The following is a 25,000-nucleotide window of genomic DNA, read 5'->3' on the forward strand; positions in this document are numbered from 1 at the left end:
TGCAATCTTTAGTATAAGCTGTATTGCCTGAAGAGGCCTCTAGTTACTAGTAGCTAGCTTACCGAAACATACTTATGACTGTGTAGCAACATATTACTGTTTATGGCTAAACAAATAAAGAGTATATATATATTTGTTTTTTTTTACTCACCTTCACTCCAAAGAAAGCATATTGTCACTTGGATGTAATAGACTACTAATTGAGACGATGCCTAAGAAAGATTAAGATGTTTTGAACTTCTGCATATCAGTACAGTCAGGGAAACAAGTAACAGGAAGGGGATTCCAAAGTCTAGCTGTTCTAGGGAAGAAGCTATTAGAGAAGAAAACTTTCTAACATTTAGGGATCTCAACAGTGAAAGGGTGTTACTTTGTTGCTAAGTGGGTTTGTGGGAGATATGTACGTCGAGGGGACACAAGTGCAATAAATTCATCAGAACACATTCCATTAAAATACTTTTAAAACAGGCACAGGAATGCAACATTGCAGCGCTGGGACAGGGGTTGTAGCTTAGTTGACAAAGTGGAACCTATTAGATTGCAGACCCTTTTTTGGACCCCATCCAAGAGGTAAAGACTAGTGGTAGGTGCAACAGCCCAGATGTGGCAACAATACTCCATATATGGAAGAATGGTAGCTTTGTAGAGGTACAGGATACTCTCAGATGTGAGCAGTTGTCTAGCACGATAGAAGGAGCCCACCTTTCCTTGCAGAAGCCTTCGCAATGTCCTCAACGTATTTATTCCAGTTCATATTTCCTGTGAATGTTAAGCCGAGGAGTTTGAAGGAAAAATTCTCAGGTAGGGTGTTATTTGTCATGAATATCGGTGGTTGGAGAGGTTTCTTGTAATTGTTAAAGGAAAGCAGCTTAGTCTTACTAGCATTAAATGTTACCATCCATTTGTGGCACCATTTAACTACGGTGTGGAAGTCATTTTCTAATGATTCAGCCATTGTCTTGGATTGGTGTACATCCGTTCTTCCCTCATGCATGTTATAGAGCATCGTATCATCGGCAAATATATCCATCTCAGACTCAATATTATCGGGGAGGTCATTGATGAATAACAAGAACAATAGTGGTTTTTAACAATTAGCTTATTTTATCATCGCTTAATTTAGATTTAAATAAAAATATAAATATTCAAAATGAAGGGAGATAATCTTGTTTTGTATTGTAACATTGTCAAAGGGGGATAATTCGTCCTTACGCTGTTTTTTTTCTTATAGTATAAGATAATTTTATTGAGTAAATTTAGTAATATTATAATTGTTTTATTTATTTATTTTATTTATTGGAATTAGTAAAATTAGTAACTTACAAAGGTTAAATTTAAATAGAGATTTAACTAAGATACAGAATAATGGTAAGTTTGTTAATAATAATGATGATCTACATCTTATTAGCAAAAATATTCTATTTCAAAATTTATGATATATTATTAATAAGAAAGGTTTTAATGAGCTATGGTGGTTTATATTTGTTAAATTTAAACCAGTGTTTATGAATGCATGGCGATAGTAGTTCCCTCCTTGAATTTAATAGGGTGGTTTTGTTTTTGGTATCGTCATATTGCAAAATCTTGAGGGTTTCAAATCTGCAAAGAGTACAGGATCTGTTTCCCGGGATGTACGGTTTATATGATCCTACTATTTCCCATTTTGGATTGAATGAAATATTCTTATCATTGAGTTGCCAAATATGTTTAGATAGAGAGGTTTGGTTCTTGAGGGAGTGGTTTTTAAAAGAGTGCTTATGGGTTGAAATTCTATGTTTGATAAGACCAGATGTGGAGCCGAGGTAGATTGCATTTTGTATAATGTATTGTCTGGTCGATTAGGGGCGGCATTGATTTGAACTGTGTTGAAGTTTATTTGATTGGTAGATTGGTTGTTTGGTCGTATGGTCGAGCTATAGTTGTCATTAACATCATTTAAATTTATGATTTGTGATACCGTGCAGCTATAAACTACATTTTTTTTAAATTTTGCATTGTCTTGGATTGGTGTACATCCGTTCTTCCCTCATGCATGTTATAGAGCATCGTATCATCGGCAAATATATCCATCTCAGACTCAATATTATCGGGGAGGTCATTGATGAATAACAAGAACAATAGTGGTCCAAGGATCGACATCTGAGGCACTCCCGCATTAATGGCAACCTGGATGGTCCTATTGTCTAAGAAGGATCTAATTATATTTAGTATTCATCGAGTTATACCATATGATTTGATTTTCATTAGCAGCTCTTCATGTCATACTTTGTCAAAAGCCTTGGATATATTGAGGGCTACAGCCCTGGCTTCACCTGCCTTATGCAGTGCATGGTATATGCATTCAGAGATGACTGTTAAAATATCTCCAGTAGAATGACATTTCCTAAATCTGTACTGTTTGTCATAAAAAAGATTAACATTTGCAAGGTGGTGGACTAGGTGTGTCAGAAACTTCATGAAAAATATTGAATAATTCGGACCCCTGTCTTTCTAAGCTTATAAATACTCGAAAAATGTAATTCGAACCCTAATTTTTTTTTCAATTAAAGGGGCAAGGACCAAGGTTCTATTAAAAAAAAAAATACAAACAATGTGTTTAAAAAAAAAAAAGGTTTTAAACTTCGGACTTTACAGGTAAATTTAAAAAAAACTGTTCTTTTTTTGTTTTAAATTAGGATATATTATTTATTGATCTTTTATCTTCAATTTGTGATATATAAAACTTTAGCATATAAATTAATTATTTACTTTTTAATAGGCATTTCAAAATAAGGGGGGCGTGAATTGAAAAAAAAAACGTTTGTCTAAAATATTATATTCAGTTTATTGGAAAGAGCATAAAATTTCACATTGACCCGTAAAATGTAAAAATAGAATCAATAGAAAAATTTTGATAGATTTTGTAAAGTTTAAAAATTGAAAAATACTGAACTCGTAAAATTCAATTGATTTCATTACTGTTTTTTAAAAAATAAAAAAAAATTTCTATTACTTTTTATACAAACTTTAATAGTTTATTTTGAAAGTATAATCCCTAAAGAAAATAAACAACCCACTTTTGAAAGAGAAATTACGAGTTTTTTTTATATTTTATTTGCAATTTCGTATTAGGGGTGTCAAAAATTCCTACAAAAATTCTGATACACCTAGTGGACTAGTGCTTGATTGATTAAGTCTCGAAGATTTTAGGGAAGAGGAGGAAGAGATTTATAAGGCGATAATTGAGAGGGTCGATCCTTTTGCCAGAATTCTTGTACACTGGTACTATAGAGACCATTTTCCAGCTGTTAGGGAAGCAGGATTCAGCAAGGCATTTGTTGTAGAGCTTAGAAAGTATGGAGGTGTCTAAGCTTTTTATAACATCGTGGAAATGTGAAGGGGTAATTTTCAGATCATCAATTATGGCTACTGTCTGCATGGGGAAATTTGGGAAAGAGTTGTTTGTTGACTTTAGGGTGGAGTTGGAGGCGAATCGTCGAGCAAACAGTTCCACGTTTTTGGTTGCCGTGCATGTAAATTTCTAGTTGTTGGATAGTGGGGGAATTACTGATTGCCCTTTATTTACTATACTATTATAAATTTACCAGAAATCAGGAGTTCCTATCTTCTGCGATTCTATATGTTCCATGGTTATTTCAGCATATCTTCTTTTGACTGTGGTTATTACTCTCTTACAATGATTTGTAGCATCTATGAATTTCTGCCTATTTTCATTTGACTAATAACGTACGAGCCGTGCATGCTGTTTTTGTGCAATGGCATCTGCACACTCTATAGTGAACCATGGAGGTGAGTGAGGCTTGCTATAATATTCCGTGTGGGGACATGTGGTTTAATGGCCGCTTTTCACCATTCAGTTATCTCATTTACACATTGTCCAATGGGAAGAGAGAAGATATTGGTCCATGGGGCATTTCTAATATGTTCTCTGATGACTTCTCAGTCAGATCTTTTGTAGTACCTTGTCGTTTTGAACAGTGGTTCCTCACTTTGGAGTTAGGATTTGAGTGTGATGTCTACTGATACAACTAGGTGGTCTGTGTTTCCGAGTGGACTGTGAGCATTGGTTACACAATTCTCAGGTATTGTAGTAAGGAATAGGTCTAGAAGTGAAGCTTGCTGGTGGTCACTATCTGGGAGGCAGGCTGGGAACATGGCTGTCTGTGTGAGGGAATGGGCTATCCTTTAGTCTTGACAGACTATCAATACCCACCGTAGGGGTGCCTGCACATGGAATTTTTGTGGCAAGAGTTGTGCAATATCCAATCACACCTTTCCTCAGTCCATCCATAGTATTGCGCCCCTGGAGGGGCATAGGCCATCTACAACTTTTCTGGATGCTTTTTTTAGCGAGGAGTTCTTTTTACAGGGTGAAGGTGCTGGCCCCACGGCCAACCTTCCTAGAAGGTACATACAACGCCTAACCTTCCCAAATGGTCACCCATCTGGTACTGGCCAGGCTCAACGTTGCTTAACTTCAATGATCTGGCAAGAACTGGTGTGTCAACGTGATTGTGCCGTACATCCTTCCCTGAGTCGGCATTGTTAAATACCAGTGACAAGTGGAGGTTAAGATTGGCTTGAAACAATTCAGAGTTAAACAGACTTACATACAGCACTTAGAATTCCGAATATATATGTATATATATATATATATATATATATATATATATATATATATATATATATATATATGCACACACACACACACACACACACACACAGAAATTATTGATAGTAGTTTCAGAAAGACAAGTGTTTTTCATGAAAATCAGGCCGAAGGGGACCATAGATTGGAGCTCAGACGAGCACTTGCCATGAAAATAATGATAAAGTAAAAACTGGCTTGCAACGTCTCTTCTTTGAGAAAGAGGTTACAGGGAAGAGAAAAGGGCATCTCTCACTAGGCTATGAAGTCTATTTTGAACTCGGTCAAGGTAGGATAAACTGCTTCTCACAGCTCCTGCCCAGATGTGACAACATTCCTCCATCCTTGGGCATTCTTGGCTTTTATGCAGGTAGAGAATTGCATCAGCATTGAAATATCTACTGGAGCAGTAGAATGATCCCACCATTTTTCCAGCAGCCTTGCCAACGGATTTGATGTGTTCCATTTCAGATCAGGAGTAAAGGTCAGACACAGAAACCTGTCAAAACATGGAGCCTCCCCAAGATAAGAGCCATTCATTACAATTAATATAACTAGACAGACAAATACATTTTTAAATAATTGAATTAAATTATATTTACAAACGTCATTTATGGTAAAATATGTTATTTTTAGCTTTATAATTTTTATCCTTCATAATAATTGATCAATCAAGCTTTACATTTTTCCTAATTGTTAAAATTAAAGAAAAACTTTTTTTTCTATTTTTACATCAAATATAATTTTTTGGCAAATTTTAATATCACTTTTAGTCAGTTTTTACTTTCATGATTAAAATTATTTTTCCTTTCTTATTTTCTAGTTAATAACAACCAATAATCCACACTCTTTTCTCGTAAACTAAATGATACTCTATTTTCCTCAGTTTTTTATTGCATAAATCAAGTTGACAAAGACTTTCATTAGAATTTGATGACCCTTAAAAGGGCCGTTTGTGATAACTCTCTTGAAAGGATACAACTTGTGATGTCACAACCATCATCTACGGAAATCCATGTCTTCATAGTTATAGTTAATTTTCAAAAAGGTGATAACAACCTTTTCTAAACCGTAACGGGCTACTGTATCTTAAAAATACTTATAATTTCCACACCCTGTTTAAAATGTTTTTTTTGGGTATCGATTCTTTAAAGTATTCTTTATGTACTGGTACATGGAAAGTTTATGCATTCTAAAATAAAATTTTTAATTTATTTGTAAAGATTTAAAAGTATGCATATTTTAGCGTTTTTGTGAAAAAATATATTTTTTTATTCTCTTCTGAAAGATAATAATTATTGATAATCTCACACTTCAAAACGCAAAAGATAAAAAAATTAAACACATTCAAACTTTGGATTTTAATCTTCGATATCGAAGGCATCCTGCGAAATGTTTTTTGATTTTGTTTTTCTTCATTCATTCAACCTCCTGCCACAAAATGAACGCGTGCTTAATTGATTGCTTGGACTTTAAGGGGAACAATGAGGAAGAGGAGTATGAAGTCCCAAAAATATATTTATACAACCAATATGAAAAAAAAGTTAAAGGCATATAAAGTACATTCTTTATTTATTAATCAGTGAAAATTTTATATGGATTAGATAATTACCTGATTTTTGGTAGATTTTTAAAAACAGACTCTGTTATGAAAATCAAAAACACTCCATAAATTTGTCGGTCACTACTAATAATATTTGGAACTTCTAGCCGACTAGGAATTTTTTGAAAATGTCACCAAGTATATTACGTTTTTTAATTTTTGAGTGGTTATTCAGATTATTTACATTGTTCAGACTATTCTTCTCATCTTTTTACAAAATTTTAGTCGATGTAACCTCCGACCTTCTTCAAGTGTATCCTGTCGAATTTGGGAATCTGCACAAAATTTTGAACGAAAGTCTTTATTTAATCCACGGGATTAGCATGCTCGCATTCTGTCAGCCATGATTGAGTAAAAGTCCTAAGCAATTCGCAATTGTATCTTGAGTGTTCCTATTTACTTGCCTCCCCACGAGGACAGAGTTAGACACAAGGTCGATTTTTAATGTGAGCAAAATGCAGTTTCCCCCAAAAGGGGCACTTGGATAGGAACAAAAATAAAAATTGTCTCAGTCATGAAGGATTTCTCCTCCACTGACCGAAGACAAAAAAGGTGAAGTGTAGCATCAGATCAGATACTGCACTGTGATCTTGGCCCGAAGGTCAGTGTTGGTGCAATAAGAATTGTACTTTTAACCTTTAGAAGAGTGTAACTTTACAACTGAAATTACCAAATACTTTATCCATTACGCCACAGATTCACAAGGATCCAAATAATACGAATCTCAAAGAATATTTGGAAATATCTTCTGTTTTTTGTTTTCTGTTTTATTTCCATTTTTAATTTCATCTTCAGAAAAAAAAAAAGAAAGAATTACAAGCCATAGAATAAAATATTTTCTTTCTTTATTAATTTTTCCTCATACACCCTGCAGTGGGAAATTGATTTTCTAGAGGAGTGGGGGATGGGCGGGGAGAAGAATCATCTCTTTTTTGTTGTTGTTGCGAAGTTGATTTAACTTTCAAGTGAATAGTAAATCTGAAAGAGGAAAAAAAAAATCCTATTGTGATGAGAGCTCAAAATTGTCTTTTGAGAAATTATACCTGACAAAAAATAAATAAAATAAAATAAATAAAAAACACTCAGCTCAAAGGCATTCCAATGAAGAAACTTACCAAAAGAATCAATATTCCTTTCGTTTTTCCCTGGCTTCTCACAGACATACATTTGCGACATCTTTTCTTGGATGCCGTAGGCGAATGAAACCGAAATTATAGACAGAAACATGTTTCAATGGCGACGTCAGTAAATGAGCCGACTCATGTGCTGTGTTCAAATCAGATAAATAAAACGGATGAAATGAATCTACCAAACAGTTTTGCACCACTTTTATGTGAAAGTCAAGATCTTAAACCATATGTCTAGAAAGTATTCTTTGTAGATGGCGTAACAAAATGAAAAAAATAATCGCAACTTTTTTTCCCCAATTTTCGGATTTTGTAAGCATGCCAATATGCCTTTATTTTCTTTTAAATATTATATGGTGAGTAAAGAGCCGAATAAATACAAGATTTGACATAATAGTTACATAAATGATTCTGCGTTACTAAACAGGTGCTTTCAAAAAGTGTGCATATCAACATACTTAAAGAAATAAATGATAAAGGCACCCCATAATTTTATTATACCATGTTTCTTCAAACTGAAAAATAATTATCAGAGTATACTTACGCAGATAGATATGAAAAGTTTTTATTAAAGTTTGTGCCTATTTCCATTATTCTATGGAGGCCAGGCGCGAACGCAGACCCCACAATTTTATTATACCATCCCTATTTAAGTTAAAACATACTTATCAAAGTATTATTATGTACATCTATATCAAAAACACTTGTAAATGTTTTTTTTTTAATTTTTAAATTTTTTATTTCCATACTTTGTGGACCAGGCACGTACGCCGATCCCACAATTTTAATGAATCATCATTATGCCAGATCAAACATACCCATTCCTGTGTCTCGATACATCTTCTATCATCATATGTGATCAGTTTTCTATAATAGTCAACCATATAGGAGCCTATTCGTGACCAGACACACACACACACAGACATTCAGCATTTTATATATATATATATATATATATATATATATATATATACATCATCTCAGTCGTCTTTCAGGAAGCTTCACCACCGAATCTACATGACTTCTCCAGTTACTTGATCTTGCATGACAGTTTACCGGTCCCAAACACTTTCCAATCCTGTGTCCTGTAGCAGGTTATCGATGTAGGTCATTCTTCTTCTACCACAGTTTGAGTGTCCATTTTTTAGTATCGAGAGAACTAGCTTGCTTGCTTCCTCTTTGCTTTGTCTCATGCAGTGACCGGTTACTCTCATCCTTCTCTGCTGTATTTTCATTGATACTAGTGGTAGCTCACCATAAAGCTGTTGGTTTGCTGCGTGGCTCCTCCATGATGTATTGAGGCCCATCCTGAGCATCCGTGTGTAACAGCTGTCCAGTCTCTTCTTCATCGTATTTGTAAGAGTCCATGCCTCAGCACCATAGAGAAGGACTGTTTCTACTGTGGCAACAAAGAATTTTACTTTCAACTTTTCTGAGAGAGTGGATGACCATATCTTCCTCAACTTGTGACATGCACTCTATGCCAGTGCTTTTCTTACTTCAAAATCTTTTTCAGTGCTTTCTGACCATGCTATGAGGTACTTGAAGTTTTGACAGCCTTAAACAGAGTCTCATCAAGTGCTTTCACTGCAATTGGGTCAACATGATTGAAGGCCTGTATCTCTGTTTTCTTGGCATTGCAGTACAAACCCACCAATTGCGCTTCCTCTTCCAGCTGGCTAAGGACTTTTTGGGCTTGACCAATTTCCTCAGTTAGTAATGCTAGGTCATCAACACAATCGAGATCAGTAATAACAATTGGTTGGACATGTTTGATCTTTTGTCTGTGCAGACGAAAACCAAGCTCCTCTTCTCTCCCATTGAGTGTCTTTCTTAGAACATAGTCAAGTACTATGGCAAAGAGGTAAGGAACTAATATATCACCTTGTAAGACTCCAGCATTGATATTGAAAAATTCTGTTTCTCCGTCTGGTGTTATTACTCTTGACCTTGTGTTCTCATAGATCTTAGTTATTGCTTGGAGTAGATTTGATGGAACATCATAAGCGTTCAATATTTTTATTATCATGCCTCTGTGTATTGAATCAAACGCCTTCTGGAAATTTACGAAAATAATGATTGTTTTCCTGTTATGGCTTTTAACTCCTTTTATCAATCGCTGTAGCACAAGGATATGAGCAATTTTGGTTTGGACGAAGATGTGTATCCATTTTTGGTTGTATTCTGTTTAGGATCATTTTGTTGACAAATTTTGAGACCACTGATAATAATAAACTTATGCCTTGATAATTTTAAGTTGAGCTCAGATCTCCTTTCTTTGGAAGTGCTATGATGTCTCACTCTTGGACCATTTATCGGATTTTATATTCTCTCTTAAAAGCTTATTTGTAAAAGAAAGAATAAAGTTGTCGAGATGCTTGAAAAAATGGCAGTTGGTAGGTGAGAGGTCTGGAGAGTATGGCGGATGAGGCAGAGTTTTTTCGCCCAATTCATTCAATTCTCTAGTGTCAGTTTAGCAGCGTGCCGTCGGGCATTGTTGTGGAGAACAATTGGGCCTTTTTAAACTGGGTGTTGTTTTCGAAGTTTCTGATGCATTTAATCCATTTGTAGATAGTACTTCACCGCTGTAATATTTTCGCCTGCATTAAATAAAACTGTAACAGATGAGACTGGTCACAGACCATCAAACAGCCAGCATGACCTTCTTTTGGTGCAACTCTGGCTTTGGGAAGTGTCGTGGAACTTCGTTAATGTCTAACCACTGAGCTGAGTGTCGCTGGTTATCGTAAATAACCCACTTTTCATTACAAGTCACAACCCGGTCGAGAAATGGGTCGTTCTTGTTTAAAAAAAAAAGCGAAGATAACCCTTCATAACGACGTTTTTTTTTTGGCTGTCATTCAATTCGTGAGGCACACATTTACCAATTTTTTTGTCTTTACAATATCTCTCAAGTGGTTGGAAATCGTCGTGTAATTCAGAAGCAAGTTTTCAAACAGTTGTGCATGGATTTGCTCCGACTAAGGTTCTTAATAAAGCGTTGTCAACATCTGATAGTCGACCCATCATCATCTCCAGGACTCTCTTTGTGCTGCACGTTCAGTAATGGTTCGTGGGTCAAATGCTTCATTGATATCCGGAGCTGTTTCAGCAGCTTTTTGGCCTAGCTTTAATTGAAATAAGAAAATTGTGCAAATTTGCTTTTTTACCATCTTATATTCAACGTTCTCAAAAGAATACATAATTGTTTTAAAACGATTGTAATTTAAAGGATTACTGTTATAAGGGATATAACTACGTATCGAACCGGATACGAAACAGGATATAAAAAAGTTGCCATTTTAAGGTAGGGGCGTCTTGTCTTGTTTGCAGCCTTGCGTCCTACCAGTCTCGCGTCTTACACTCTACAAGTGTACTCCGGTTAACCAAGCTTCCCAGGGACGAGCGTTTAGCTCTCACACGCTAAGTTCCTTTTTCTTTACTTTCATTTACATTTATCTAACTTCAAAAGCAAGTAGCCATTTTGTATTTGTATTATTGCGAAGTACTAATAAACCTTTTTGTTACGCATTCCACTCGGCGTATTTTGTCATATTATTATATACCTTTGAACAGGATATAACAGTTGGCGAATGAAGATGATTAACAGAGATAAATTACCGTATTTAAAGAACTGTGTACTATTCAATGATTTTTTGACGAAAATTTACAAGGATTTCGTTACTGAACTACCATTACGATCACGTGCGACAAAAAACTATTCGAATGTTCCTACATAAAGTAGTGGAAAGTACGAATTTCTCCGATAGGAACTCACGGAAAGGTAATAAAATTGTACTTGAAAGATATTGTCATAACAAATTCGAGGTAAAGTGAACTTTGTTTATGTTTTGATGAAAAGATATTTAGGAAACGTAAACTGAATTCGAACCCGGCACCATAGGATTACGAGTTTTTCGAAAGAAAAGAAAGAACTCCTACGATTCTTTTTTCTCTAAACAAAACAGAGACTATTGTTATAATTTTTTTTTTTTTGCAACCGTATTTTTGTTGAAAAACAGTTTGTTCGTCATTGTTTCGGGTAAATTAATTAGAACTATCTATTGTGTGAATTTGAAAAAAGTATTATTGTGTAAAATTACGTTGTTGAAACAGTTTATTTTGCAAAACTTGTAGAAGTATTGTTGCTAATTTGCGAAAACGCATATTTACGTACTTTTGTAGAATCATTGTTGTAAATTTTGGAAAGACATTTTTTAAGCTAAAATGGAACAATTGGCTGAATTGACGAAGGTGCTAACGCTTAGCATTCAGGAACAGTAAAAATGACACAACAATTCTTAGTGCAACAACAATAACAACAACAGCTACAACAACAGCGACAACAACAACAACAACAACAAGAAATGACACAAAAAACTTTAGAGGCACAACGAGAACAAACAAAAATACTTCGACGCCAAATGCCGACTCAACAAAAGAATTTGGAAAAATTAATTCAAACCTCGACAACTGAGGAAAAAACGAATTTTTGTACAGAGGGTATTTCAAACTCTTTGTCGGAATTTCACTACTCTCCCGATACTGGCGTTACATTTCCAGCATACTATAGAAGGTATGAAACAGTTTTTACAAAAAGGTGTTCGGACTGAACCGACGAAGAAAAAATTACGCTGTTACTTCAAAAACTGGGTACTGACGAAAACACTAAGTATGCTAATTTAATTTTACCCAAAACACCGAAAGAAGTGACCTTTGAAGAGACAATCAATACTTTATCTAGAATATTTGATAAAAGAGCCTTTTCTACTCTAGATATAAATTTTTAAATTTATAGAAATCAGAATCTGAAGACTATCTAAAGTATGCTTGTATTGTAAATTGCTTATGTGAATCATTTAAATTAAATGAAATTTCTGCGGATTTATTTAAATGCTTGATCTTTGTGCAGGGACTCACAGCACCAAGGGACAAAGATATCAGATCCCGGATCCTGAAAAGTATGGAGTCGGACCCAAATATAACTTTACAAAAAGTTATCGAGGAATGTCAACGTCTCATTAATATCAAGAGAGACAACATCTGTATTGAAGAAAAAAGCGTTTACAAGGTACAACATGTAAAAAGGCAAAGGACCTCTAGAACGTACAAGAACCAAGAACAAAAAAAAAAAAAAACCCAGAATGCACAAGGACCAAAATTGTAGATGCTGCCGGAAGTACGAGACACACAAAAAGACCTGCTGGTTCAGGAATAGGATATCTTACGAATGTGGATTCAGAAGCAGCAAGGGAACGTGCTGTGACCAGAAGAAAAAGCGAAGGACTGACAAAGTGAATGCGCTTCGCACAAGGAAAGAGAAAAGTTGCGAAAGGCGTAAGTATGTCGATGTTCACATAAATGGACATCCTGTAACATTACTCCTGGATAGTGTTGCGGACATCAGCATCATAGATGAAGATATCTGGAGAAGGATCAGTCGACCTGAACTAAGGGAAACCAGCACGATGGCGAAGAGCATGTGCGGCAAAAAGTTGGAATTAAAAGGAGAACTGAGGTGCAACGTGACATTTAGTGGTCAGACACGCAAGTCCAAAGTGTACGTGGTACCAGGAAGGAACACAAGTCTATTTGGAGTGGATTGGTTTGTCCTGTTTAACTTATGGGGACGACCAGTTAATTCTTTTTGTAATAGTTTGAACACAGAGAAATCGAACCAAGTGGAAGGCTTCCTGGACGATGTAAAAGCAGAATTCCCAAGAGTTTTTGCCGAAGGACTTGGACACTGTGTGAAAATAGAAGCCAAATTTGAAGTTAAGAAAGATGCCACCCCAGTGTTCAAACCTAAAAGAAATGTACCATTTTCATCGATGGACGCAATCGAGAAGGAGTTGGAGAGACTTCAACAGTTAGATGTTATTGAAAAAGTTGACCATACGGATTGGGCCAGCCCGACTGTATATGTGAAGAAAAAGAATAATAAAATCAGAGTCTGTACTGATTTCTCAACGGGTCTGAATGATTGTTTAAAGGACCACAATTATTCCCTTCTGTCGGCAGAAGATCTATTCTCCAAACTAAACGGAGGAAAATTTTTTTCCAAGATAGACCTCTCGAATGCGTACTTGCAAATCAAGGTCAATGATGAATGCTCAAAGCACCTGTGCATTAACACGCATAAGGGTATCTTCAAGCTAAAGAGACTTCCTTTCGGCTTATGGATACGATGCTCGCAGGGTTGGAATTTGAAATGGCATACCTTGACGATGTCTTGATAAAGAGCAGTAATTTGCAAGAGCACAAGAAGCACGTCAGAGAAGTTCTTAAGAGAATAGAGGTGTTTGGTTTTAGATTGAGTCCGGAGAAATGCGATTTCTTCATGAAAAGGACCAAATACCTGGGTCAAATAATTGACAAAGATGGACGAAGGCCAGATCCACAACGGACCGAAGCAATCGAAAAGATGCCTGCCCCAGATTCAATATCAAAATTACAGTCATTTTTGGGATTGGTACAATATTATGTGATATACATCCCTAATGTGCATAATTTGACAGCTTCTCTTAACGAGCTACTAAAAAAAGGCAGTGAATGGAGTTGGACAAAGGAATGTGAATCTGCTTTTCAGAAAATTAAGAAATGTCTACTGTCAGATCTGGCATTAGCGCATTTTGATCCAGTAAAGGAGATGGTACTAGCAACGGATGCAAGTGATTACGGAGTTGGTGCTGCATTACTCCATAAGTATGAGGATGGAACAACAAAAGCAATCGCTCCCGCGTCAAGAACTTTGGTTGAAGCTGAGAAAAACTACAGCCAGATTGAAAAGGAGGCTCTCTCGATAATATTTGGAGTCAAAAAGTTTAACCGTTTTCTCCATGGACGAAACTTCATATTATAGACGGATCATAAACTGTTAATCACGATATTTGGATCGAACAAAGACATCCCTACGCATATCGCAATGGGCTGTAATTCTCTTAAACTATCAGTTTAAGATGGAGCATGTGTCATCAAAAAAGATAGGACACGCAGATGCACTGTCAAGGTTGATTCCAAAAAGAAATGAAAGTTTGGAAGAGACAGTAATTGCAGCTCTTAAAGATGAAAGCGAATGCTCAAATTCAATGTGCAATATGATCGGTGAACTCCCGGTAACTCTAGAAGAGATTAAAAGAGAAGCTGCAAAAAACGTTTTCATAAAGAAAATTAAAAACCAAGTAGGACGGAAAGAAATAAAAAGGACAAATTACACCTTTTTTCCATTTGCAAAGATGTACTCATGTATGCTGATAGAATCATAATTCCACAGGTATTACGAAGAAAAATGCTAAAGGAATTTCACACAAGTCATCCTGGCATTTCAAGGATGAAATCCCTAATTAGAGGTTACGTGTATTGGCCTGGTATTGGTAAAGAGGTGGAAAAATGTGTCAAAGCGTGCAAAGGATGTCAGTTAGCAGCCCAAGATCCTCCGGTAAAAACGACCCCGTGGCTGAAGACGGACTTGCCCCGGTCACGTCTGCATATTGATTATGCCGGACCCCTAAATGTTTTTTTTTTAATTAATTGTAGTGGACTCTTTCTCCAAATGTCCGGAGATATTCAAGATCAGACATCCAACATCAAGGAACACTGTAAGTGCACTTGACGAAATTTTCAGCCGGTTTGGTGTACCAAAGACCATAGTGAGTGACAGTGGTACAGCATTCACAGGTTACGAATTTAAAGAATTCTGCAACTCACTGGATATACAACACATCACGATACCTATTTACTATCCTAGGTCGAATGGGTTGGCAGAGAAATTTGTGGACACGTTTAAGTAGGCATTAAAGAAAAACATGAACATTGACACAGATGAGCGGACAATACAAACATTTCTAGCGATCTACAGAGTAACCCCAAATCCAAACAATGATGTAAATTCATCCCTGCAGAACTTATGTTCGCCAGAAAAATTAGATCCATTTTCGATAGACTCCTACCGGATAAAAAGAAAGTCGCTAGAAAATAAAACTTTAATATAAAGTGCTATTCTCCAGGAGATAAAGTTTATTTTAAAAATTTTCAAAATGGGAAAATCATTAGGTGGACGGTATCATTAAGAAAAGAATTGGAAACATGGTCTATACTATTCAAGGTCCAAGTTTTGTCTGTAAAAGACATGTTTATCAAATCCGTTCCAGAATTTCGGAAAATACAGAGGAAATCCCAATGGAAACGTTGTGTGACACATTTGACATTTCAAAACCGGTGTGTATATACGGACCCATGAATGTATCCCCTGGGCCTGCCATACGGGCTGGACAGAATTCTTTACCACAGGAAACTCTGACCAAAAGGAAAAGCACACGTAAAAGGAAAGTCGTCAGGCGTTTAAGCCCTGATCCTAAACGGAAGCGGTATTAAAGCTAAAATCGGGAAGATTTCAGCTTCAGGGGGAGGTGTTATAAGGGACATAACTACGTATCGAACCGGATACGAAACAGGATATAAAAGAGTTACCATTTTAAGGTAAGGGCGTCTTGTCTTGCTTGCAGCCTTGCGTCCTACCAGTCTTGCGTCTTACACTCTACAAGTGTACTCCAGTTAACCAAGCTTCCCAGGGACGAGCGTTAAGCTCTCACACGCTAAGTTCCTTTTTTTTACCTTCATTTACATTTATCTAACTTCAAAAGCAAGTAGCCATTTTGTATTTGTATTATTGCGAAATACTAATAAACCTTTTTGTTACGTATTCCACTCAGCGTATTTTGTCATATTATTATATACCATTGAAACAGAATATAACACTTACATAGAGCGAAAAACACCCTTTAAAATGATATATAAAGTAAAGTTATTATAACGAAAACGTATTTGAAAACACATCATTTGAAATCAAAATGTAACATTCTGCAAGAACCTTCTTGCCAAGCTAAACATGAGTTACCTAACAATTTCTATGACGTTCTCTTTTTCAGCCCAGTGTTTAAAACGACGAGTGCTGAAAGAGAAATCGGAACAGGAGATTGAACTATTTCATATGAAGATGCAGATAAACCAATATCAGAATGACTTCATTACTGTCGATCCACCAGAACAGCTGGTAATTATATGAAATTTTAAAGCTCAACTCGTAGTTGCTCTGGAATGCTTTCCACAGTGGTTGCACTAAAATACGTTTTTCTGTTTTTGATGTGATCTACAACACGCTCCAACAACAACGACCACAAGCTTCTCAATCAATACATATAAAAATGTTAACATGCTTATAAAATGCTAACAAAAAGCAGATATAAAATGTCAGCATACTAACTAAAAAATGCTAACAAAATGCAGCTATAAAATGTCAACATACTAACTAAAAAATGCTAACAAAAACAACTATAAATATGCCAACATACATACTAATACTAACAAAAACAGCTATAAAATACCAAAATACTAGCAAAAAAAGGCGAGAAAATGCTAACCTAAAAATGCCAAAAACAGCTATAAAACGCCATACTAACTAAAAAAAGTATTAATAAAACAGCTATAAAAATGCCAACAATACTAAAAATGCTACCAAAAACGGTTATAAAATGCCAATATAATAGCATAAAATTGCTAACAAAAGAAAAACTCCTATATCTATATATCTACAAAAGTGAAATTGTCTGTGTGTGTGTCTGTGTATGTACATTTCCCTACCAAACTACTCTGTCAATTTTCAGTCTACATACTCAAAATTTGACTTAAGGGATAGTGAGATTTGGGAAAATCTTTTTAATCGGTTTTCAGCCAGAAATTTTGCTGTCAAGGGGTCAAAGTTCAACGCTTTGACCTTTGAAAATTTTACCAAACTCCTCCGTCAATTTTGGGTCTAAACACTGTAAATTTTAGATGTAGGTTACTTGGACATGGATCTAACTTTTTAATTTGATTTAAGCTCAAAATAATAAATGTTAAGGGGTCAAAATTAAAAAAATGTTACCTCTGCGGTCTCTAGCAAACTATTCAGCCAATTTTGGGTCTAGACATTTTAAATTATACATAAAGGGTATTCAGACATGCAGCAAGCTTTTTAATCAGTTTTTCGGCGAAAATTTGGCTGCCAAGACATCAAAGTTGAAAGAGTTGACCTTTCCAAACTCTACTAAACTCCTCCTCCAATTTTAGGTCTAATCACTTGAAATTTTAGATGTATGTTACCTGGACATGAGTCAAAGTCATGAATAGTACATAGGGCCTGAGCAAAGCCGGGCTGAACTGCTAGTATATCTAAAAAAGTTAAATTGTCTGTGTGTGTGTCTGTCCGTGTATGTACATTTCCCTACCAAATTACTCTGCCAATTTTCAATCTACAGATTCGAGATTTGACATAAAGGGTATTAAGATTTCGGAAAATCTTTTTAATCAGACAGAAATTTGGCTGTCAAGGGGTCAAAGTTCAACGAGTTGACCTTTGAAAATTTTACCAAACTGCTCCACCAATTTTGTGTCTAAACACTTGAAAGTTTAGATGTAGATTACTTGGACATGGATAAAATTTATTAACTTGATTTGAGCCCAAAACAATAAATATTAAGGGGTCAAAGTTTGGATCAAGTTAACAAAATTTACCTTCCAACCAATTTTTGGTCTAAACATTTGAAATTTTACATAAAGTATATTCAAACATGGGACAAGTTTTTAATCATTTTTTGGCCGAAAATTTGGCTATCAAGGGGCCAAAGTTCAAAATATTTGACCTTTGAGGTCTTTAACAAACTATTCAGCAAATTTTGGGTGTAAACATTTGAAATTTCACAAAGTGTATTCAGACATGCAGCAAGATTTTAATCAGTTTTTGGGCGAAAATTTGGCTGCCTAGAGATTAAAGTTGATGAAAACATCAACTAAAATTTTGGTGATTTTTCATGTTTTATAAGTTTAAAACACCTATTCATTGATTCAAAATTCACAAAGGGTTTCCATTATTTTGTCCAATCCCTAAATTCCCCTCTGGACCAACAACATATACTGCATACAAATTTATAATGTCTACATTATTAGCCACTGTCTTATGTAACTTTAGAACAATATTTTATGCATATTTAGTCGTTATAATAAAACCCTAAATTACATCCTAGGAGCAGCATCATTTCAATCTCACCATCTTTAGACAAAGTAGTCCCTATTTTTCCCTCTAAATCTAAAATTCTCCTACCACCCCCAGTCAAGACCCGGAAGATATACACACATTATAACTATATTGCCCTGACATCTTTCTTAACTGGATCATACATTCATAAACATATAATTCTGTCCAATTCCCGATTCGAAAAACAATAATTTCTATCTACTAACATTTCGGCTATTCTCATTGGCTGAGAACATACAAATCTATTATTCCAGATTGCATACCTTCTTACAAAAAACGAACACCTCAGACTTTTACAAAGATGGCCTCTCCCTCAACACGAATCAATAGTTTTATGACTATTAAACCAAATACAAAATTATTAAACATTCATAATCATAAATTTACGTAATTACACCAAATTTATGCGCAACTACCCCCCCCCAAAAAAAAAGAAAATTAAAAATACTTGAAAGAAAATACATAACATTTACAGATAGCATTGTTTTATTTTTGTAGTGAAAAAACCGACAACGATGTTAATTTTTTTTTTGTTTTTTGGTTTCACTTTGCTTTTTAATAGGCCGTTTCCTTATACATTTTAAAAAATACCTATGCGCACATTAACATCGCACAGATACCTCGCAAAACAAAAGCAAACAAACAAAACCCTGAAACATAACATTTTAATTATGCTCACCATTATTTACATTTCGATTTCTACATCAGCTGCTTATCGTATGCATGTGTTTGATCATAGACAATATGTTTGATTGTATACAAATTATAGACACACTTTTCTTTAACGTGACGACTTTTTTTCCTTCAGTTGCATAGTATTTGCGCCATGGAATCCTAAAAGCGATTATCAAGGTTTAATATGGAGCAAATATTCGCCGCCCCCTTACACACTCAAAGGATGGGGTATCTACTCAAAGAGCCGTTCTTAATATGGAGATATTGCGGGTGACTAGAAGAGGTTGGGGGTGTCCGTTCCAAAAACCGTTTTTAACATGAAGAGGTTAGCGGTTGGCCGGCGGCAACAACAACAACAACAACAGCAGCAGCAACAACAACAACAACCATCACCACCGTACTTTATCGTTTTTAGTGTGTGTGTGGGGGTTGATTATAAACTAATTGTTTTTTTTTTTTTTTAAGATAAATCTTTACCTTAGACCAACCTACGCACTTTACTTTAAAAAGACTAAAGGTTTTCCAAATATCATTTTTATTTGGCGAATACAAGTAGTTTTTGCGATATAAAGCCCTGTATTATGTACTTTATATCACATAATATATAGATATTCTCTTCATTTTATCTTCCTTCCTTATTGATCTGATGATATAATAAAATTACATGGCACGTTTATTCCTCATGTTTTATGTATATATATATATATATATATATATATATATATATATATATATTTATATAAAATGGGTTAATAAATTCCAACGAAAGAAAGATGTATATTTAAATAAGGGAGTAGTCACCAACAATGTGTATTTTTTAACATTATTTTATTATTCCGTATCTTGGTTTTTCATTGAGAATTATGTTTGGATCATTGTAATAATGTTTTTAAGTCATTGAAATCGTTTACGTACGTTTCAGACGGTCTGATGCGTCCTCGTCAGAAATTATTTTCAAATGTGTAAAAATGGCGATTTTCGTTAGTTTGAAGTTTTTCCAAGGGTGGAGGCTTGTAAGTGTTTATTATACATTGGTATGGTTTTTTTTTTTTTTGTCAAGGGAGATTTTGACCTGGCTGTAGTCGGTCAGTCGCAATTTCTTTCTGCTAATGTGTTTTTTCTTTTCCTTTAGGGTGGGGTAGGGTGTGTGTGTGTGTGTGTGTGTGTGTGTGTGTGTGTGTGTGTGTGTGTTTATGTGTGTGTGTGTGCGCGTGTGTGTTTATGTGTGTGTGTGTGTGCGCGTGTGTGTGTTTGCTTTTAGAATGTGTATATTTTGGGGTCATTTGCTTTCTTAGGAAGGCGGCTGTGGTCCGAGGTCGTTACTAATGTGTATGCGTAGGGAGGGGGGACTGGCTCTTCTGAAGTAAGGGTGGGGGTGCTTTCATTCTATTTTGATATTTATTTTTTGGATTCTTGGATTTTAATATTGTGATTTTTTCCTTTTAGTCTTATATTATGTTTGTTTAGAAAGAGGGGTGTATTTAAAATAGGGGATTTTTTAATGTTTCTATTTATTTGTCTCCCCATGTGGGTATGGCTAGACCCAGGATCGGTTCCTAGTGTAGGGAAGATTTTTTTCCCCAGAGGGGGGCATTGGGGGGTGTAGGTATGGGGGGGATGATAGAAGGGAAGATAGTCGTTTTAGTCATGAGGGGGTTCTCCTCCCCTGACTGAGGAGGGAGTGAGGTGTTGGAACAGATATTATACTACGGTTCTAGGTGTCTCCTAGTGTTGTTGGTTTCGAGGTTAAGTAGGGTTGGTATTGTTCAGTGTGTTGTATTAAAGATAGGGGTGTTATGTCTGTTTGTGGTTGTATGCGTGCACGTGTGTGTGTTTTAATGTGTCGGTTCTGATTTAAGTGTGGGTGTGCGTATGTGTATGTGTATGGGTGTGCATGCGAGTGTACCTTGCATTTCATGTTTTTGTGTGATGGTATTAGGTTCTGTTCAGTTCAGGAGTGAATTTGGTGATGAAGTTTTTTTCTTGTGTAAGTAAATAAAAATAATTGTCTGTTTGGAAGATTGGCATTATTTTGAAGCTGTTTCCACTGCATGTGTGTACGTGTTTTGAAACATAGAGGTGTCTGTAATCTGCAATTTTGATGTTGCTCTTATGTAAGGCTACTCTATTGCTGAAATTTTTGGTGGCGCCTATGTAGGATTTATTGCATGTTGTGCATCTTAGTGCATATACTACATTTCTGGAGGTGCAATTTAGATCCTTTTTTATTTTGAATGTTTGTGCTGGGTTTTTGAATGTGTATGTGTTACCTTCTATTATTATGTCACATACTCCACATCGCGGTTTGTTGCATTTTGTAACTCCTTTTGTAGTATGTGGGACGAGTTTTGAGGAAGTTAGGATGTGTTTTAAGTTTTTGGGTTGGCGTTTGCTTTTTATTATTTTTGTTGTTTTAAGTATGTTGTTTAGTTTGTCGTTCTGATTGAGGAGGATAAGGTTTTTTGTTATCTGTGTGAATAGTTCTGGGTTGTTTTTGTTGTGTGTAGAGACGTATGCTAGAATTTGTTCTTTGTTGTGTTCTTTTGGGGTTCTTAGTTGGTCTATTGGAATTTTTTCAGCCAATTCAATACCTTTCTGTATTAGTGGTAGTGGGTATCCTCTTTTCCGCAGTGTTATTTGTAGTTCATTCAGTCTAGTTGAACGGAGGTTTCTGTCTGTTACTATGGTGCAGACTCTACGTGCTAGGGAGTAGGGTATTGATTTTAGACAGTTTTTAGGATGGTGGCTTTTGAAGTGGAGGTATTGCTGAGTGTCTGTGGGTTTGTGGTAGATGTCTGTGATTATGTTGTTGTTTTTTATTGTTACTAGGATGTCTAGGAAAGTATATGCACTAAGATGCACAACATGCAATAAATCCTACATAGGCGCCACCAAAAATTTCAGCAATAGAGTAGCCTTACATAAGAGCAACATCAAAATTGCAGATAACAGACACCTCTATGTTTCAAAACACGTACACACATGCAGTGGAAACAGCTTCAAAATAATGCCAATCTTCCAAACAGACAATTATTTTTATTTACTTACACAAGAAAAAAACTTCATCACCAAATTCACTCCTGAACTGAACAGAACCTAATACCATCACACAAAAACATGAAATGCAAGGTACACTCGCATGCACACCCATACACATACACATACACACACCCACACTTAAATCAGAACCGACACATTAAAACACACACACGTGCGCGCATACAACCACAAACAGACATAACACCCCTATCTTTAATACAACACACTGAACAATACCAACCCTACTTAACCTCGAAACCAACAACACTAGGAGACACCTAGAACCGTAGTATAATATCTGTTCCAACACCTCACTCCCTCCTCAGTCAGGGGAGGAGAACCCCCTCATGACTGAAACGACTATCTTCCCTTCTATCATCCCCCCCATACCTACACCCCCCAATGCCCCCCTCTGGGGAAAAAAATCTTCCCTACACTAGGAACCGATCCTGGGTCTAGCCATACCCACATGGGGAGACAAATAAATAGAAACATTAAAAAAAACCCAATTTTAAATACACCCCTCTTTCTAAACAAACATAATATAAGACTAAAAGGAAAAAATCACAATATTAAAATCCAAGAATCAAAAAAATAAATATCAAAATAGAATGAAAGCACCCCCACCCTTACTTCAGAAGAGCCAGTCCCCCCTCCCTACGCATACACATTAGTAACGACCTCGGACCACAGCCGCCTTCCTAAGAAAGCAAATGACCCCAAAATATACACATTCCCAAACCAATAAAAGCAAACACACACACGCGCACACACGCACACATAAACACACACGCACACACACACACACACACACACACACACACACACACACACACACACACACACACACACACACACACACACACACACACACACCCTACCCCACCCTAAAGGAAAAGAAAAAACACATTAGCAGAAAGAAATTGCGACTGACCGACTACAGCCAGGTCAAAATCTCCCTTGACAAAAAAAAAAAAAAAAAAAAAAAAAAAAAAAGCATACCAATGTATAATAAACACTTACAAGCCTCCACCCCTTGGAAAAACTTCAAACTAACGAAAATCGCCATTTTTACACATTTGAAAATAATTTCTGACGAGGACGCATCAGACCGTCTGAAACGTACGTAAACGATTTCAATGACTTAAAAACATTATTACAATGATCCAAACATAATTCTCAATGAAAAACCAAGATACGGAATAATAAAATAATGTTAAAAAATACACATTGTTGGTGACTACTCCCTTATTTATATATATATATATATATATATATATATATATATATATATATATATATATATATATATATATATATATATATACAGTATATATATAGTATATATATACAGTATATATATACTGTATATATATACTGTATATATATATATATACACAGTATATACAGTATATATATAGTATATATATACAGTATATATATACTGTATATATATACTGTATATATATATATATATACAGTATATATATATACAGTATATATATAGTATATATATATACAGTATATATATAAATATATATATATATGCAGTATATATATATATATATATATATATATATATATATATATATATATACAGTACTGTATGTAGATGACAATTAAAGCTCCCCCTCTTTGGGTTGAGCACTTTGTAAATATATTTTCACCCGACGCGTATGTAATCTATTAAGGGAAACAAACTGATGCGACGGGCGGGTGTGGATTTAATACACACTCGAAGAGAAATATTTACAGCACTGTTTCGAAGCCTGATAGTGAGAGCTGCCGACTGTCAATGCGACGATTGTACGTTCGATCCACGGCTGGGGGAAGGTGTATGTCTAGCCGCACTGATGAGTTGTGAAGCAGTACTGTATATGGATGATAATATATATATATATGTATATATATATATCGAATCGAAAATGTTTGCAACCATGAAAATTTCTTTTTACATATACTGTATATGTATATATATATACTGTATATATATATATATATATATATATATATATATATATATATATATATATATATATATACTGTATATGTATATATATATACTGTATATGTATATATATACTGTATATGTATATATACAGTATATATATATATATATATATATATATATATATATATATATATATATTAAATAAAACATAAGGAATAACAGTTACATTTAACTTTATTATATCATCAGATCAATAAAGAAATAAGATAAAACAGAGAATATATATATATATATATATATACAAATATATATTTATATATATATATGTATATATATTAAAAAAGCATAATATATGTATGTTCGTGTATTCCTAGGTTCGGTGTTATGTTCAGGGGTGGGCTGGCCTCTCATCGAGATTATTAAAGGATTTAACTTTGATGATTAAACTTGAATCGTGATATGCGAACAAGTTCAATCGTACAAAAGTACAAATTTTGCTTCGAGGTGAATCTTTGATCAATTTATTCCTGCCATCTTTGGACACTTTGCATCTGATTATGCAGAATCGGATCTCTATTTCATTTTGATAGCCATCGATCGATTTCTCTATCTTCAACATTTATCGATAATACCTATATATATATATATATATATATATATATATATATATATATATATATATATATATATATATATATATATACTGTGTAAGCAAAAACAAGACTTCAAAACAAGGTGTTGGTGGCAACATAAAGTGTATTTCAATTTACGTTACAATTGTTTCCATGTCTAGTTCGACAATTTCAAGCATTATGTCGTTTGAAAATTTTCAAAACCAGCATTTCTTCAGACTTTATGAATAAGCACACTTTTGGCAATGGAGCAT

The 25,000-nt window shown here is 35.0% G+C and overlaps 1 protein-coding gene across 2 annotated transcripts in view; it reads left to right on the forward strand.

Annotated features, from left to right (window-relative positions):
* Positions 1-25,000, forward strand: part of LOC145263072 (cilia- and flagella-associated protein 221-like) — a 521,858-nt gene that overhangs the window by 238,131 nt on the left and 258,727 nt on the right. For both annotated transcript variants that reach the window (XM_080119938.1, XM_080119937.1), the window contains exon 14: positions 16,306-16,430. In XM_080119938.1, coding sequence (XP_079976064.1) covers positions 16,306-16,430 — 125 coding nt within the window. The remainder of the gene's footprint in view (positions 1-16,305; positions 16,431-25,000) is intronic.

Source organism: Euprymna scolopes, chromosome 38, assembly GCF_053919585.1.
Source record: "Euprymna scolopes isolate OS-2025 chromosome 38, ASM5391958v1, whole genome shotgun sequence".
Classification (NCBI taxonomy): domain Eukaryota; kingdom Metazoa; phylum Mollusca; class Cephalopoda; order Sepiida; family Sepiolidae; genus Euprymna; species Euprymna scolopes.